This window comes from Aythya ferina (genome assembly GCF_964211825.1).
Source record: "Aythya ferina genome assembly, chromosome: 4".
Classification (NCBI taxonomy): domain Eukaryota; kingdom Metazoa; phylum Chordata; class Aves; order Anseriformes; family Anatidae; genus Aythya; species Aythya ferina.
This window is the reverse complement of record NC_140300.1, coordinates 13,632,183-13,645,077: the sequence shown is the minus strand read 5'-3', so window position 1 is coordinate 13,645,077 and position 12,895 is coordinate 13,632,183. Positions and strand designations below refer to the sequence as shown.

Sequence of the window (12,895 nt, the reverse complement as noted above, 5' to 3'; positions counted from 1 at the left end):
CTTTTGAGCATACAAGGGAATGAGGATTGCATTTGATACCTGTAACTGTTACCAATAGACTCTGCAGGACTTTTGTGAAATAAACTTTACCTACCTGGGATTTTCAGGAAAAGACAAATTCAGAAGGTAAATAGCTCTTCCAAATCATACTGAATAGTATTACACTGTCAATAAATCCAGCTGAGAGGTCACAAAAGACAAAATGAATTGAAAAATTGATGGGTTGACAGTCCCAAGAACAGTGAGGTTAGATGTTTAAATAATTAAGTATTAAACAACGATTGCTCACTTTTATACAAAGTTTATTAAGATGTCCAGAAGAGTAAGTTTGAAGAAACATGTAGCAAACATTATTTCAAGAGTACAGGGTCAATGTAAAGCACCTAGAGCATTTGTACAGTTGATAAATAAAAATACAGTGATAATTACCATCCCTGAGCAAAAGTGCATTTAAATAATAAACAAAATCAGTCAATGTACATCTATGCAGACATAAAATTGTTTAAGTTTGTTAAAAGATGTAGACCTTAAGATAAGCAAATGCAAAGTATGACTTCTAAATGCAAAGTACAACTGTTTTTTGTAAACTCAAATTTTACATTAAAAAAAAAAAATCAAACTACTGACTTCCTCTACAGGCTACTTAGCAGTCATGCTGGATGTGTTTTACTTTGGTTTGACTGATCCTTTACACTGCCTACTGCCATCAACTTTTTTCTTCAATGGAACTGCAGTAACTTCAGTCAATGCCTTTTTCATTACTGAACGTTTCACGTAGTGTGCATTCAGCAATGGTGTGAATCTGAAAGTCAGAATGAACAGCAGTCTCCTCGAACAGTCTGGACTCCAAGCAACAAGAGTAAATTTCAACAAGTTTCAATAACCAACTTCTATTTTCTCCTATCTTCCAAAAAAGAATTTAACACAATGACCTATATAAAATGGTCTAGCAACTAGATGGTGCCCAGGTTTCTCAATATTTAAGTATCTCAGACAAAGTGAACAAAGGGACAATGTTATTTTCCCAGCTGCGTATGGCTAATGGCATTTGATTTAATAACAACCTCTACTGCTGAGGAAGAAAAATAGCAATTTCATTAACAAGCATTGTTATGAACAAAAAGTTAATTTTTTTAGAAGAAAAACATCCTGAACATTGGGAAATAGTATATACAACAAAATAATTAACTCTGTGCTCTTCAGCTCTTGCTTAGTGTTACTATTGTTTGTTCTATTGCTGGTTATGCACAGCTTCATCTCCTGTCTTTGGCTGTGGATAAATTATGTCAGTACAAGGGCAATCTATTTATTTCACTGTTGGCACTAGCAGATTAACAACGATGGAAATTTCAACCAGCTTTCTAGGCCCTTAATCAGATACATATCTTTTTTCAAATACTAACAGATCTGAAATCAAGAAGTTAGATTAACAAAGTATTTCTTCCGTGATAACACATGTATCATTACAAATTTATGGACCAAGAAGTGTCTCCCATGTTGCAAATGTGTAAGTTTAGAAGTTCAAAGAGATTCCAAATATCAGTATTTTAGCTATCACTTGAAATGTAAAAATAATGTATTAAAAAACCCACAACACTTGAATTTGAATATCAATTGTTTTCAAACTAATCAACCTGCTTTAAGCAGGTTGGGCTAGGTGAAATCTGGAGACCCCAGATAGGATTTAAAACCATATATCTGACCCATTACCCGTCTGCTTAGTATTGAATTGCGAATAAAAGCTTTATAAAACAAGCTACGTCACAAATGAAGTGCTTTGTATTACTAAGAGAGAAAAAAACTATCTATCTTTCAATTATTCACTTATCAGTCGCTTTTTCGAAGCCACTGGCTGAACAATGGGTTTATGTCCATTTGATTTATACATCGGGTAGTTAAATAATCAAAAGACTGGAATGTAACTTAAAACAACACCCACTTTACAGGGTAACTGTAACTGGAGTCCTTCACAGAAAGCTGGAAGAGAAGAAAAAAATCCAATAAGAAATACTGTAAGGCTATATATACTGCGCAAACTGTATCTTGTATAGTTTGATATTCATTAGTTGGATGACTTTGCATCACCAAGTAATAATTTACAGTATAACAGAATTTACTTGGCTGTTCATACAGAAAAAAATGTTTTCTTCACAAAGTTCAGCTGTTCAGAATATCTGCATTTAGCTTGTACTTCTTACTTTCTATCTCCAAGTACAAATTTATGCAGAATGGTTCTCTTAGTCTACTAATATGAGCAAAGCTCTACCAGACCACAGCACATCCTTTCTCCACCTTTCCAGTGCTCAAACAGAAAGTTGCTAACGACAGAAGGAACAGACATGCATTGAGGAATTTTGCACTAGCAGACGTGACTTGAGCTCCCGTAATAAATTAAAGAAGTTCTGAAATAAGTACCATATTTTTCAGAAGTCCACAGACAGGGTATGATCTAAGTTAATTAGTTCCTTAAAAGAGTTTTCTTGATATTGAGGAATTGCTGAAAAGGTGTATGACTAGTTTCAGTTCACTTATGCAAGTAAAAGCTGTGTATGTGTGGCTGACCCAGCTGTTAAATATTTTTTCAGTACAATTCTGGCACTACAAGAGGCTATACTCAAAATCCAGCACTGTCACACTCCTCTTGCCGCACTCATGAAAATGCTGGGGGACTCCTTTACTGAAACAGATTTGTGACAGCAGGCAAAAACAGACTTCCTCACACTCCCTTGTGAGCAAGTACAGCAAACAACCTGCTGAAGGAGTCACTTCACTAGCTGATGCAGACGTCAGTGATCAGGGGACGTCTCTTACACTATTACTAAGCTGTATTTAATATCTTCTTTATTAAGCTTTTCAATTTCATGGGATTCATCGGAATAGCATATCCTAACAAAAACGTGAGAACCCCTTTTCAATGTGACAGGTATTGGGAATTAATTTTTCAAGTCAAGAAAATATCTGTTTTTGCCTTAAAAAGGTTGCTTTTTAGGAATATCCAAGAAGTGGACTGTTCACCACAGAAAATGAAAGCAGCATACTTAAAGATAACAAAGAATTTTGATTCAGAGGGGAGAAGAGAGGGAGAAGGAAAGAAAGAGAAGACAGTTGCATATGGACCTTTACAGCTTCTCCCCTTTACTATATGTCAAGCAACTTCCCTAAAAAGAGAAGTCTGGGTAAAAGCTGCAGATATTTGTCCTATACTCCTCAAAGCCATCCACTCTCACTTATCTCTTCTTTTCACTGTCTAAAACTGAATTTTTTGGAAGAGGAAAAGGATATTTGTTGAGGGATTTCTTGAAACAGCCAAAATCCCATTGCTTGTTGTAGCTGAGCAAACCAAGCTACCAGGGCAACTATGAGAAGTTCCCATGACAGTGTTCCCACATCGCCCAATTGAGGAATTCAGAAAAATATTGTTACCAGCAGCTGGCTTCAAGGACAAGGTCTGCGTGACTGCTAATCACAAGGGGGTTGTTTTCTTGCAGGTGGGGTTGTTTTCTTGTAGTTGTTTGTCTGAGTGCTTTTGGCCACTAATCTTGTGTGAAACACTGTCCGCCCCTGTTAAGTTCACTATAAAAGTTAGGCTATTCAGGCAATAAAATGGAGCATGATCTGACTCTACTGGTGTCTTTCAGCTGTGCTTCCTGCAACAGATATTCTTTCCTTTAAGATCCATACATATTAACCAGTAACTCCATTTGCCACAAAATTTCAATATCCTAAAAGCGCACAGAATCCTTGAACTGTTTGTATAACACGAGATAAATACTTTCATGTGCTAAACAATTCTATTATTTACCTGCAGGACTTATCCCAGGAGTGACACAAGCATCACAACACCCATAAACTGAATGAAGAGCAACAAAGGTGTCATAAACGACCAAACAGGCCATAAGGCAACGTTGAAACTGGGAAAAAAAAAAAGAAGAAAGCTTTAGATAAAAGTTTAGCTATCAAGTTGTGGAAATACCAGGCAAACAAATAAATCATAGTATGAGAAGAAATTAAATTTAAACAATGAAACCTGGAAAAATACTTGTTTCTTTACAACTTGAAAGAATAAAAAAAAAAAAACAACTTATTAAATTGGTAGTTTAGTTTTCTGCTCATTTACTGACAACTCATCCTAGAACACCAGTAACTGCTGCAGATTTGTTTTACACTGAGCAAAACCACTCAGACCCATCAGGAGTAAAGATACCTTTTACTTTCAGAATCTCTATATATGAACCATCTGAAAATGAAATACTCTTTGATTTTTCCAATAGGCATGCATGGAAGCTGAGAAAAAAAACACTTATAGTTACAGTCAATTAGAGCTGAGAATGAATTAACTAAATAGAAAGGGGAGGAAGGGGAGAACAATTTATTTTACAACTGATTTTAAAGGATTATGGATATGACTATCTCTAAACTATAGGGAACATTTATCTTTTTCAGTCTTTCTTCCACCACCACCCCACCCCCAGCACTGCAATACTGGTGTTATTCAGACACAGCACCTACACTGAAAGGGACAACCAGCTTTCATACAGAGAGCAAATATACTTGCAGACATAAATAATTTTTCACTCCCATGCACATTTGCTCATTCTGACTCTTCTCATCTCATAAACAAATTACCTCTTACTAAATGTACCATTCTCTGAGAAGACAAACTCTTAAATAAAGCTCATATAAGAATGAGCTGCTGCATACTTGCTATTTATACATATTGTGTTTGATAATGAAGAACTATGCATTAGGAATTGATCAGGTAAAACTTTCTCTGCTAGAGAATATACCTTTAAAGTTTTAAACCTCACAATACAGAAAAGACCCAGTACATCTAAAAGTATACTTACTATACAGCTTCAACTGCTACAGATCTTGCCTCTTGAACAAATTTTGAAAGCAGAAGAAATCATGCTGAGTGGAACTAGTACTGTCACCAGTACATTCAGTAAAATTAAGAGGAATGGGCTCAATTTATAAGCATTGTTTATGCAGTTAGACCTGTACAGTTTTAGCAGAAGGTTGTATATATGTGTTTCAACTTACCAAATTGCTGCTGCAATAAAAGTGACTGTTGAGACAGGTATCAGTATGGGATACTGCACATCGTAGTCCTCAATTCCACGATACCACTCAAGATATATTATGCAATAAAAGGCAACAGATAGACAAGCAGCCAATAAGCAACTGCCAGAGGCAAACCACCAACTGTGGTGGGGGGGAAAAAAAAAGCATGTTAAGTATGATCACATTTCAGTTCACATATTAATCTTCATTCTAGGCTAGAAACAGGACAGTACTTGTTAATTACACACATTAGCCTGGAGCTCCTTTACTGTTTCTTAAAATTACTTTTACAAAACACATAACTACTACAGTTTGATTTCACAATGCATCATTCCTATCATTTACTTTTCCCTCAAATATTTTGGAAATGCAGTGTAGCAGACTTTGTCACAGTGATCTTCTATACTAACACACTAAAAATACCTCATCAGTAATTAAATAAATTAGGCTCCACGGTAACTGTGCTTCTTACCATAAGGTTGACATTACCAATTTTTGTGTAGCAGAAGCATTGTAAAAAGCTTTTAATAAGCCTTCTAGTTTATGAACTCTTAATTTTAAGAGAAAAAATCATGGAAAAAAAAAATAAGCTACTGAATAAAACCACAGGGAAATCCAGGATTTCAGATTCATAATTAAAAAAAATAAGTATGTGATTATTTGGAATTGTGCACTTGTGCGCCTATCTGGGAACATAAATCCAGATTAAGATGGGAAAGAAAAACCTGAAACAGCAGTTTCAGAGAAGCTCACAGCATAGAGCTTAGGCCCTGTACATCCTCCATACAATAATGACAATGAGAAAGTTTAAAAGGCACCTCCAGGTGAAGTTATCTGAAAGTGTAACATCTATCAATCCCGCTGATAATAATTTCATGGAAAATAAATAGAATACAAAAAAATATATATAATTATTTTATAGAAATAATTTATTTTCCTGGTCTACTCAAAGAAGTCTACAGAACAAGAGGGAAAAAAAAAACAACTTCACTAATGTTTTATGATTAATTTCAGCTTTTTTGAAAGTCAAAACTCCAACACTTTCAATAGAATATGCAGTGATTTCTTGTACTTGAGAATAATTTTAAAGGTACAGTATTAAAATGTCTTGCTAATAGAACAAATTTTACACGTACACAGATGGCTCAGTAGAACCTGAAGAAAAAAAAATAACAAAAGATTTATTTTTCTTGAAATCTTACATTTACACATGATATTTACCAAAATTTAATAATAATGACTCAGGGAGTCATCTTGTCCAGCCCCTACACTCAAGCAAGGCCGCTTAGTGCAGGTAGCCCCAGACCATGTCCAGGCAGCTTTTGAGTACTTATAAGGATGGAGACTCCACAACTGGGCAGCCTGTTCCAGTGCTTAGCCACCCTTAAAGTAAAGCACGATGATCTGACGAAACCTCTCGTATTTCAGTTTGTGCTCACTGGGCACCCCTGAAAAGAGCCTGGCTCCATCTTCTTTGCCCCATGCCTTTAGGTATTTGTACACATTGATAAGATCCTGCCCCAGCCTTCTCTTCTCCAGGCTGCACAGTCCCAGCTCTCTCTATTCCTATTGTAGATCTTGTTTATCAAAGATTTAAAACACACAGTTCAGATATTTACATCTGAATACAACTAGAACATGAAAACGCAACTTTTCTTTGCAAGAAAAGGTATCTTACCTATCTGCTTGGATAGTTTCTTTAACAGATTTTAAAAAGTCAAAGTAATACGTCACAGCAATTGAAGCCAAAATCCAGAATGCAGAATGAAAATTCAGTCTAGGAGAAGGCTTCTTCTTCTTCTCTACAGCTGTAGATTCTTCTGTAAATACGAACATAATTGTATCACTAAAGCTTGTCGTTAAATGCAGTATGATTATACTTAAATGAAACACTATGCTTATCTTTTTAATTATTTAATATTTGGAGATGATTATACTCAGTATAATACATTTTGTACTAGAGAGGAAGCATTCTAAAAAGCTCTGTACATTTATTGAAATAAGAGTCTAAGCAAGGTGCCCTCTGATAAAAATAAACATAAAGCAGTAACAACCAGCACACGCTTTGTCTGCATACCTTTCCGGGAAATTAACAGCTGACTCGGTTAGGAAAGGGGTATTTAACTACTTATGAACAACAGAGGAAACACATTTGAAAGCGCATTTTTTGTGCCTGACAGTAAAAAAAAACTACAATACTCAATAGATACGCTTTGACAAAAAAAAAAAAAAAAAAAAAGGCGAAACAGGTATCACTGAAGTACGGGCGTGTTTGTTTCATACTTTTAAGTTCCTTTATCATTAAAAGTTACTGGTGCTTCATGTGCCTTCAGAGCTATGCTAGCTCTGCACCTCTCTAGATGCATTCCCACCACCTGAACGTACAAACAGCTCTGCTGGAGCTTACAGCCACCCATTTATTTTTATTCATGTTTTTCTTTATTTCCGTTGAGCTTCTTCCCCACCTTCAGAGACGAAGCTGGTCGCAGCCCTGCACCCTCTCGCCCCAGCACGCCCCGGCTGTGCCATGGCTCCGGCCGCTTCTCCCTCACGCCGAGCGAGGGTGGGCGGTGGCGGCGGGCACCTCAGCGGCCGGGGGGCGATGGCACAGCCCCCTCGCTGCTGAGGGCTTCCAGCAGCACCCGTCTGCTTCCCACTTCCCCAAGGGCAGGCACCACAGCCCCAGCCCGTCCCGGCAGCACCCACCGGCCGTCCCGCCGCCTTGGAGCGGCGGCTGCAGCGGCAGGGCGCGGGGCTCTGCCCCTTGCCGCAAATGGCGCCGGAGCCTGGGGAGCGGGTCCCCTAGCTCCCCGCCGGCCTCCATCTTGGGCAGCCCCGGCAGTGACGGCGAGGTGGCAAAGGAAGGGCGGTGGCGGCGCTGCATTTGCGGGCGGAAAGGGTGGCCCGGGCGGCTGCTCTCAGAGAGGGAAGCCATTTTAGGCGGCCATAACCGTAGCCGAAGAAGCTGTCAGCCCTCCGTGTCGGGAAACGGCTTCTACTGCCTGCCGCGGCGGCGCGTGGGTGCAGAGGGAGGGCGCTGGGGGTGCAGGCAGTCAGGTAATGGCGGCTGCTAGCGAGGAGCACTGTGTGCCCTTCACCTCACAGAGCCGCAGTGTCATGGCACTGCCGGGCCAAAGGGAGGCTCCCGGGGTGGTTCTGTAACAACAAGTTGCATCGAGCTGTAGCAGCCTTCTGCTTCACCACCACCCACCCATCTCACTGTAGGCACAGCCTTGAAAATATTAGACTCCCAACTCAGCTTTAAATCTGGCTCTTGCCCTCTAGAAATGAGAGTTTTCTTATACTTGTTTTTTGGTCTTCAGGGTTGGAGTGGTAAAGAAAAACACAGAAAATATTGCAGTGAGTTGTGTGTTCAAAAATAATCCCTCAGGCAGGTTCTAGCTATGTGTGCCTTTAAATTTCATCTGGATTATTTCTTTCTTGAATTCTCTCCTGATAAAATTAGATTTTTTCCTTATTTTTTATTCCTAAAGGAATTCATAAAAATCCTGCATTATGTCTAGAGAACAAAAATGTGTATTATTATGAGTACAGCTCTAGTAAATGCTGGCTCTGGTAATAGTCCAGTAATAGAACTCAGTAGTGTCAAGAGTTACACTAATCCCCACTGAAAGTAGTGAACGCTATGGTATGTATCCAAATGTACAATACAGACCTGTTTTCTCAAAACAATTAAAAAATAAGAAAAGTAGGGGAAAAAATGCGAGACTGGGTAGCATATAAGTATTTTGACCTTCACGTTTTGCAGCCCATATACTCTCAATGACAGCAGTGATTTAAATAGTACAGGAGTCAAATATATATATTTTTTCTATTCAGTAAAAGCTCAGATTTGTATAAGGTAGATTGAAAAAAATAATAATTTCAGTATGTGTTTTACTTAACAAAAGCAGATTTATACTCCTAGCTGTATAGAAATTGAAGTTCAAAGCAAATGCTTTGTTACCCGATTATACTTTTCATGAGTATTTTCAAGTATTTTTCATGAAAACAGTGAGTACGAGAAATATGTTGTTTTCACATACCACAGTCATTCCTTGCATGCTGCATGGCTTTCATCAAGATAGAAGTTTTGCAGATACTTCTGTTGCTTCATGTTGAGAAAACAGGCAAAGCAAAAAGAATGGCATGTAGGCTGTGATTAAATATATATTTTATCAGTAAACCTTTAGTTTACTAAAGTTAGTTTTGTTTACAGGCCGTCAGAAGGGTGGAAACTAAGTAGTATACAGGCTAGACGTGCTCTGACCTGCAACGAGTAATGTTTTTAAGCACTTCTAAACCTCTTGATTAACTAATGACCTTATCAAGTGCCTTTTGAAGTGGATATTAAAAACTGGGATAAGTCTTGATGAAATAATAGGCCTTCTGCTGATATAGTCTAATTCTGTACAGCAGCCTTACAACTCAGTACACTTAAATTCTTAAATTGGTGTAACTATTGTAATGATAACCCTAAAAGTGCTTATGGCCAAGTTTTTCAATATATGTAACTAACACTTTTTCTTATATTTGGTTTGAGTTGTAGGTGCTGAAATAATGGAAAATTTGGGTTAATCTGTGTGTTTTGCTAGTAGAAGAGTAACGCTTGCTCTTTGTATATATTCAGTTGAACAGCATGACTGCACAGCTCATCAGCGTGCACTTAGCTCCAGCACCTGCTGTATCCTGCCCAGCATAAGGGTGAAACAAGGCATAGGAGTTATGATGAGGGAATTGTGGACAATAATTTGCAGTGATAAAGGAATTTATTTGAAAGAAATTCAAAGGAATTTGAGGCTTCATTAGTTAAGCTACTCAAGGCATATATTTTAAAAAGACAAGTCCTGCACCTGAACTGACATAATCAAAGAGCCAAGGAAAAGAGAAGGCTCAGGGAGGTCCTCACCTCAGTATTCCAGTACTAAAAAGTTGGCTTCAAAAAAGAGGGAAGTACTCCCTTCACAAGGAGAAATATGGAAAAGGCAAGGGGAAAAGGTTACAAGCTATATCGGGAGACATTTTTGTCTTGAAATAAGAAATTTTTATTTATTTATTTATTTATTAAACAGAACAATCACTGGAACAAACTCTGCTTATGTGGTGCAACCCACTTATGTGGTGAAATCCCCATCAGCAGAGACTTTCAAGATGCAGTTTGCCAAATTGTTGGATAATCTCATCTAGGTTCCCTTTTCCCATAAAGGGTTGGACCTGGTGATCTGTCGAGGTCCCTTCCAACCTGAGCTGTTCTATGATTCTATTTTCATGTAACCTGGTATGTAGATATACTACATTGCATAATCTACCTGTAGGTGTTAACTTTTCAGCAAAGTGGCTGCAAATTAGCAGCAAAGTGGCTGCTAATTTCCTAAATATCGTATCACCAATTTTACAGATGAGTGAGGCTCTAGTGGTGAACTAAGCAAGGTTTCTGGTTATTCTTTATTACTTTGCATTGACTCTTTTGAGTACATTCAGCCGGAAAGATACAAAGATGGAATGTTGTTTTGTTTTGTTTTCTGCTTTCATTTGCATCTGAATTTTACATGAGCTATGTCATAGTAGAAATTGTTTTTCCTATCCTTAGAACATGTCTTACATAAGGATCAACCACATCACAGTCTTTACTGACTACAGTAATTATTTTTCATTTAGATCAATTGAATATTTTAAATTTAACAGATCATGGGAGCCTCTGAGCTCAGCTTTCTTAGCAATGAAATAGAGGTTTCTTTGTTTTACCTCCTTTGAGAAGTGATTACCTCAGCCTTCACTTTCATGTTAGTGATTCAAATAAGAAACAAAGGAAATCATGCATTCTCTTTGCAAAAACTATCCAAAGGAAATATCTTTGATTTAAATGCAGTAATTAAATAAATGTGTGTTTGAAAAGGTTAAGATACATTAGTGTTGTAAACTGAAGACTCCTGTTTACCTACAGAGTAGGTATTGTGCAAAGAGCTGAAATGAGAGCTTCCCGTCCCTGACTCACTGTTGACCTTAACCTGGACCACTCATGTTCAGTGTTTGTAGAGCTGAGATGTTTTCTGTGATCTTTTCACAGAGCTTCCCTGATTCAGACGTTATTAATCTGTTAAAGAATAGATAGTGATCAGGAGCTGAACTGAGACTGTTACATAATCAACAACATAATTAACAAAGCGTCTGAACAATGGGCATGTTATAGGTGATTAATTCTTGCCAATGAAAATTTAAGAATTCCGGTAGAAATGTTAGGGAGTATTTTAAAATATGGTGCTTTGTCTGAAAAATGTAGATCACACTCTGTGAAAGGAATTTGTGAATTTGAAGATTCTGTGAAGGAAATGTACAAAGGTTGGAGTTAACAGCAATTTAATTAAAATAATTGCAAGTTAACAGCAATTTTTGTGTTATGTATTTTCCTCATCTTTCACAATTTGACTTGTGTCCCTGTTTTCAGAAACTCATTTCAACATCTTCAGGTTCTTTTATTTTAAGTAACAAATAATGTTTCTAAATTATTTGAGAGTTTTTAAATATTCAAGTTTTGCAGTTATGAATGAAAGATGAATTTTGTGATCTAATTATATATATCTTAAATTATTTTTCTTGGTGCATGCTGAGTATTTGCCATTCACTGGCTAGTTGTTTTAATGTTGATTTAAAGTAACTCTTAATGATGCACGAGTGAAATCTTATATTCCTTGACTGGGTTCATATAAATTTTAGAATTAGATTTCTCAGTTACTCTCTCACTTTTAGAAAGTCAAATTAGTTTTCTGATATTCTAGTAAATATTGTTACTTTTTCCCTATTACAAAAGTCATTAACTAAATGTGCCCAAATGCTGTTTGTTGACAAGAAACCTGAATGAAATTTTCTTAATTTCTTACCTAAGTAGGACATTTTTAGTTAAAGGAGATTGCCTGTAATGTAGGTGTGTTCTTCATTTTGAGGAGTGAATGTGCAATATTTTCTGTGCTTTCTGTTCATGAACTAAGAAATAATACAGTAAGTAGTAACTGTCTGCTTCCCCCATCAGGACTAAAAAGATCACATGGGGGATGATTCTCCATGTGTTCTGAACATTGTGCTTCGATTCAAGCATTGCATCTGCTTACGCTGGGTGAAAAAGTAAATGCATTGTCTAACTCATCCAGGTAAGACAGCCTTCAAATAGTACTGCTGTTTTCTTGCTTTCATCTAGCATTCCTTTATTTTAAATTCAGTACAATGGAAAAAATCAGCAAAGGACTGAAAGCATGTGATGTTGTTAGTAACTTAACACAGATCTGAAACACAACCAAAGGTTAAAATTCAACCTAATCCGAATGTTGTACATACACAAACCATTGAACTCAAGTTGAATTCTCAGGTGAGTATTAAATGACTGCAGCCCTGAACTCACCCTTAAGGAAGGAAACAATGCATCTAATAGTGTTTGATATGGACAATGCACTACCTTTAAGCATGCAAACGTTTGAACTTCATGAGGAAGAAGAAGGCAGAAGAGATAAAGACTGTTAAAAAGGGGAAGAAGGCATCTAAGAGAATTGAAAAACAATGCACCACGTAATGTAATCTGATTTGTCTAGTTATGTTATTCTTCACCTTAAAAGCTGTCGATGCAAATTACAAAAATGTAGCTGTTCCAGAACATTACGCTAGTCTGAAATATCCATTTGATGGAAGACAACACCTTTAATTATCCTTGTTGAAAATCTCAAGTAGCTTCAATGTTTGACTCTTGCCTTTTGCTATAATCTGTATTAAGAATATATGTTCCAGCTTGGATCTTCAAATGTGTAAAAAATAAATAAAAATCTCTTAGAAGTCGGTAAGTAAA

General features: G+C 37.1%; 1 protein-coding gene and 1 long non-coding RNA gene across 3 annotated transcripts; one reads left to right on the top strand and one right to left on the bottom strand.

The window, feature by feature from the left end:
• Positions 1-285: 285 nt before the first annotated feature.
• TMEM128 (transmembrane protein 128) lies at positions 286-8,014 on the bottom strand. Of its 2 annotated transcripts, none has more exons than XM_084517636.1 (5): positions 7,771-8,014; positions 6,743-6,884; positions 5,044-5,205; positions 3,803-3,911; positions 286-1,977 (listed from the first exon to the last, which is right to left on the bottom strand). In XM_084517636.1, exons 1-4 carry the CDS (start codon positions 7,997-7,999, stop codon positions 3,812-3,814), a joined length of 633 nt encoding a protein of 210 aa, XP_084373762.1. In that variant the 5' UTR covers positions 8,000-8,014; the 3' UTR covers positions 286-1,977; positions 3,803-3,811. The 2 variants fall into 2 exon arrangements, with proteins under 2 accessions (XP_084373762.1, XP_084373763.1); XM_084517637.1 differs by having other exon boundaries at positions 7,530-7,838.
• LOC311435984 lies at positions 7,979-12,895 on the top strand. The gene is made up of 2 exons (XR_014692517.1): positions 7,979-8,121; positions 12,092-12,895. It is a non-coding gene; the product is annotated as an uncharacterized lncRNA (long non-coding RNA).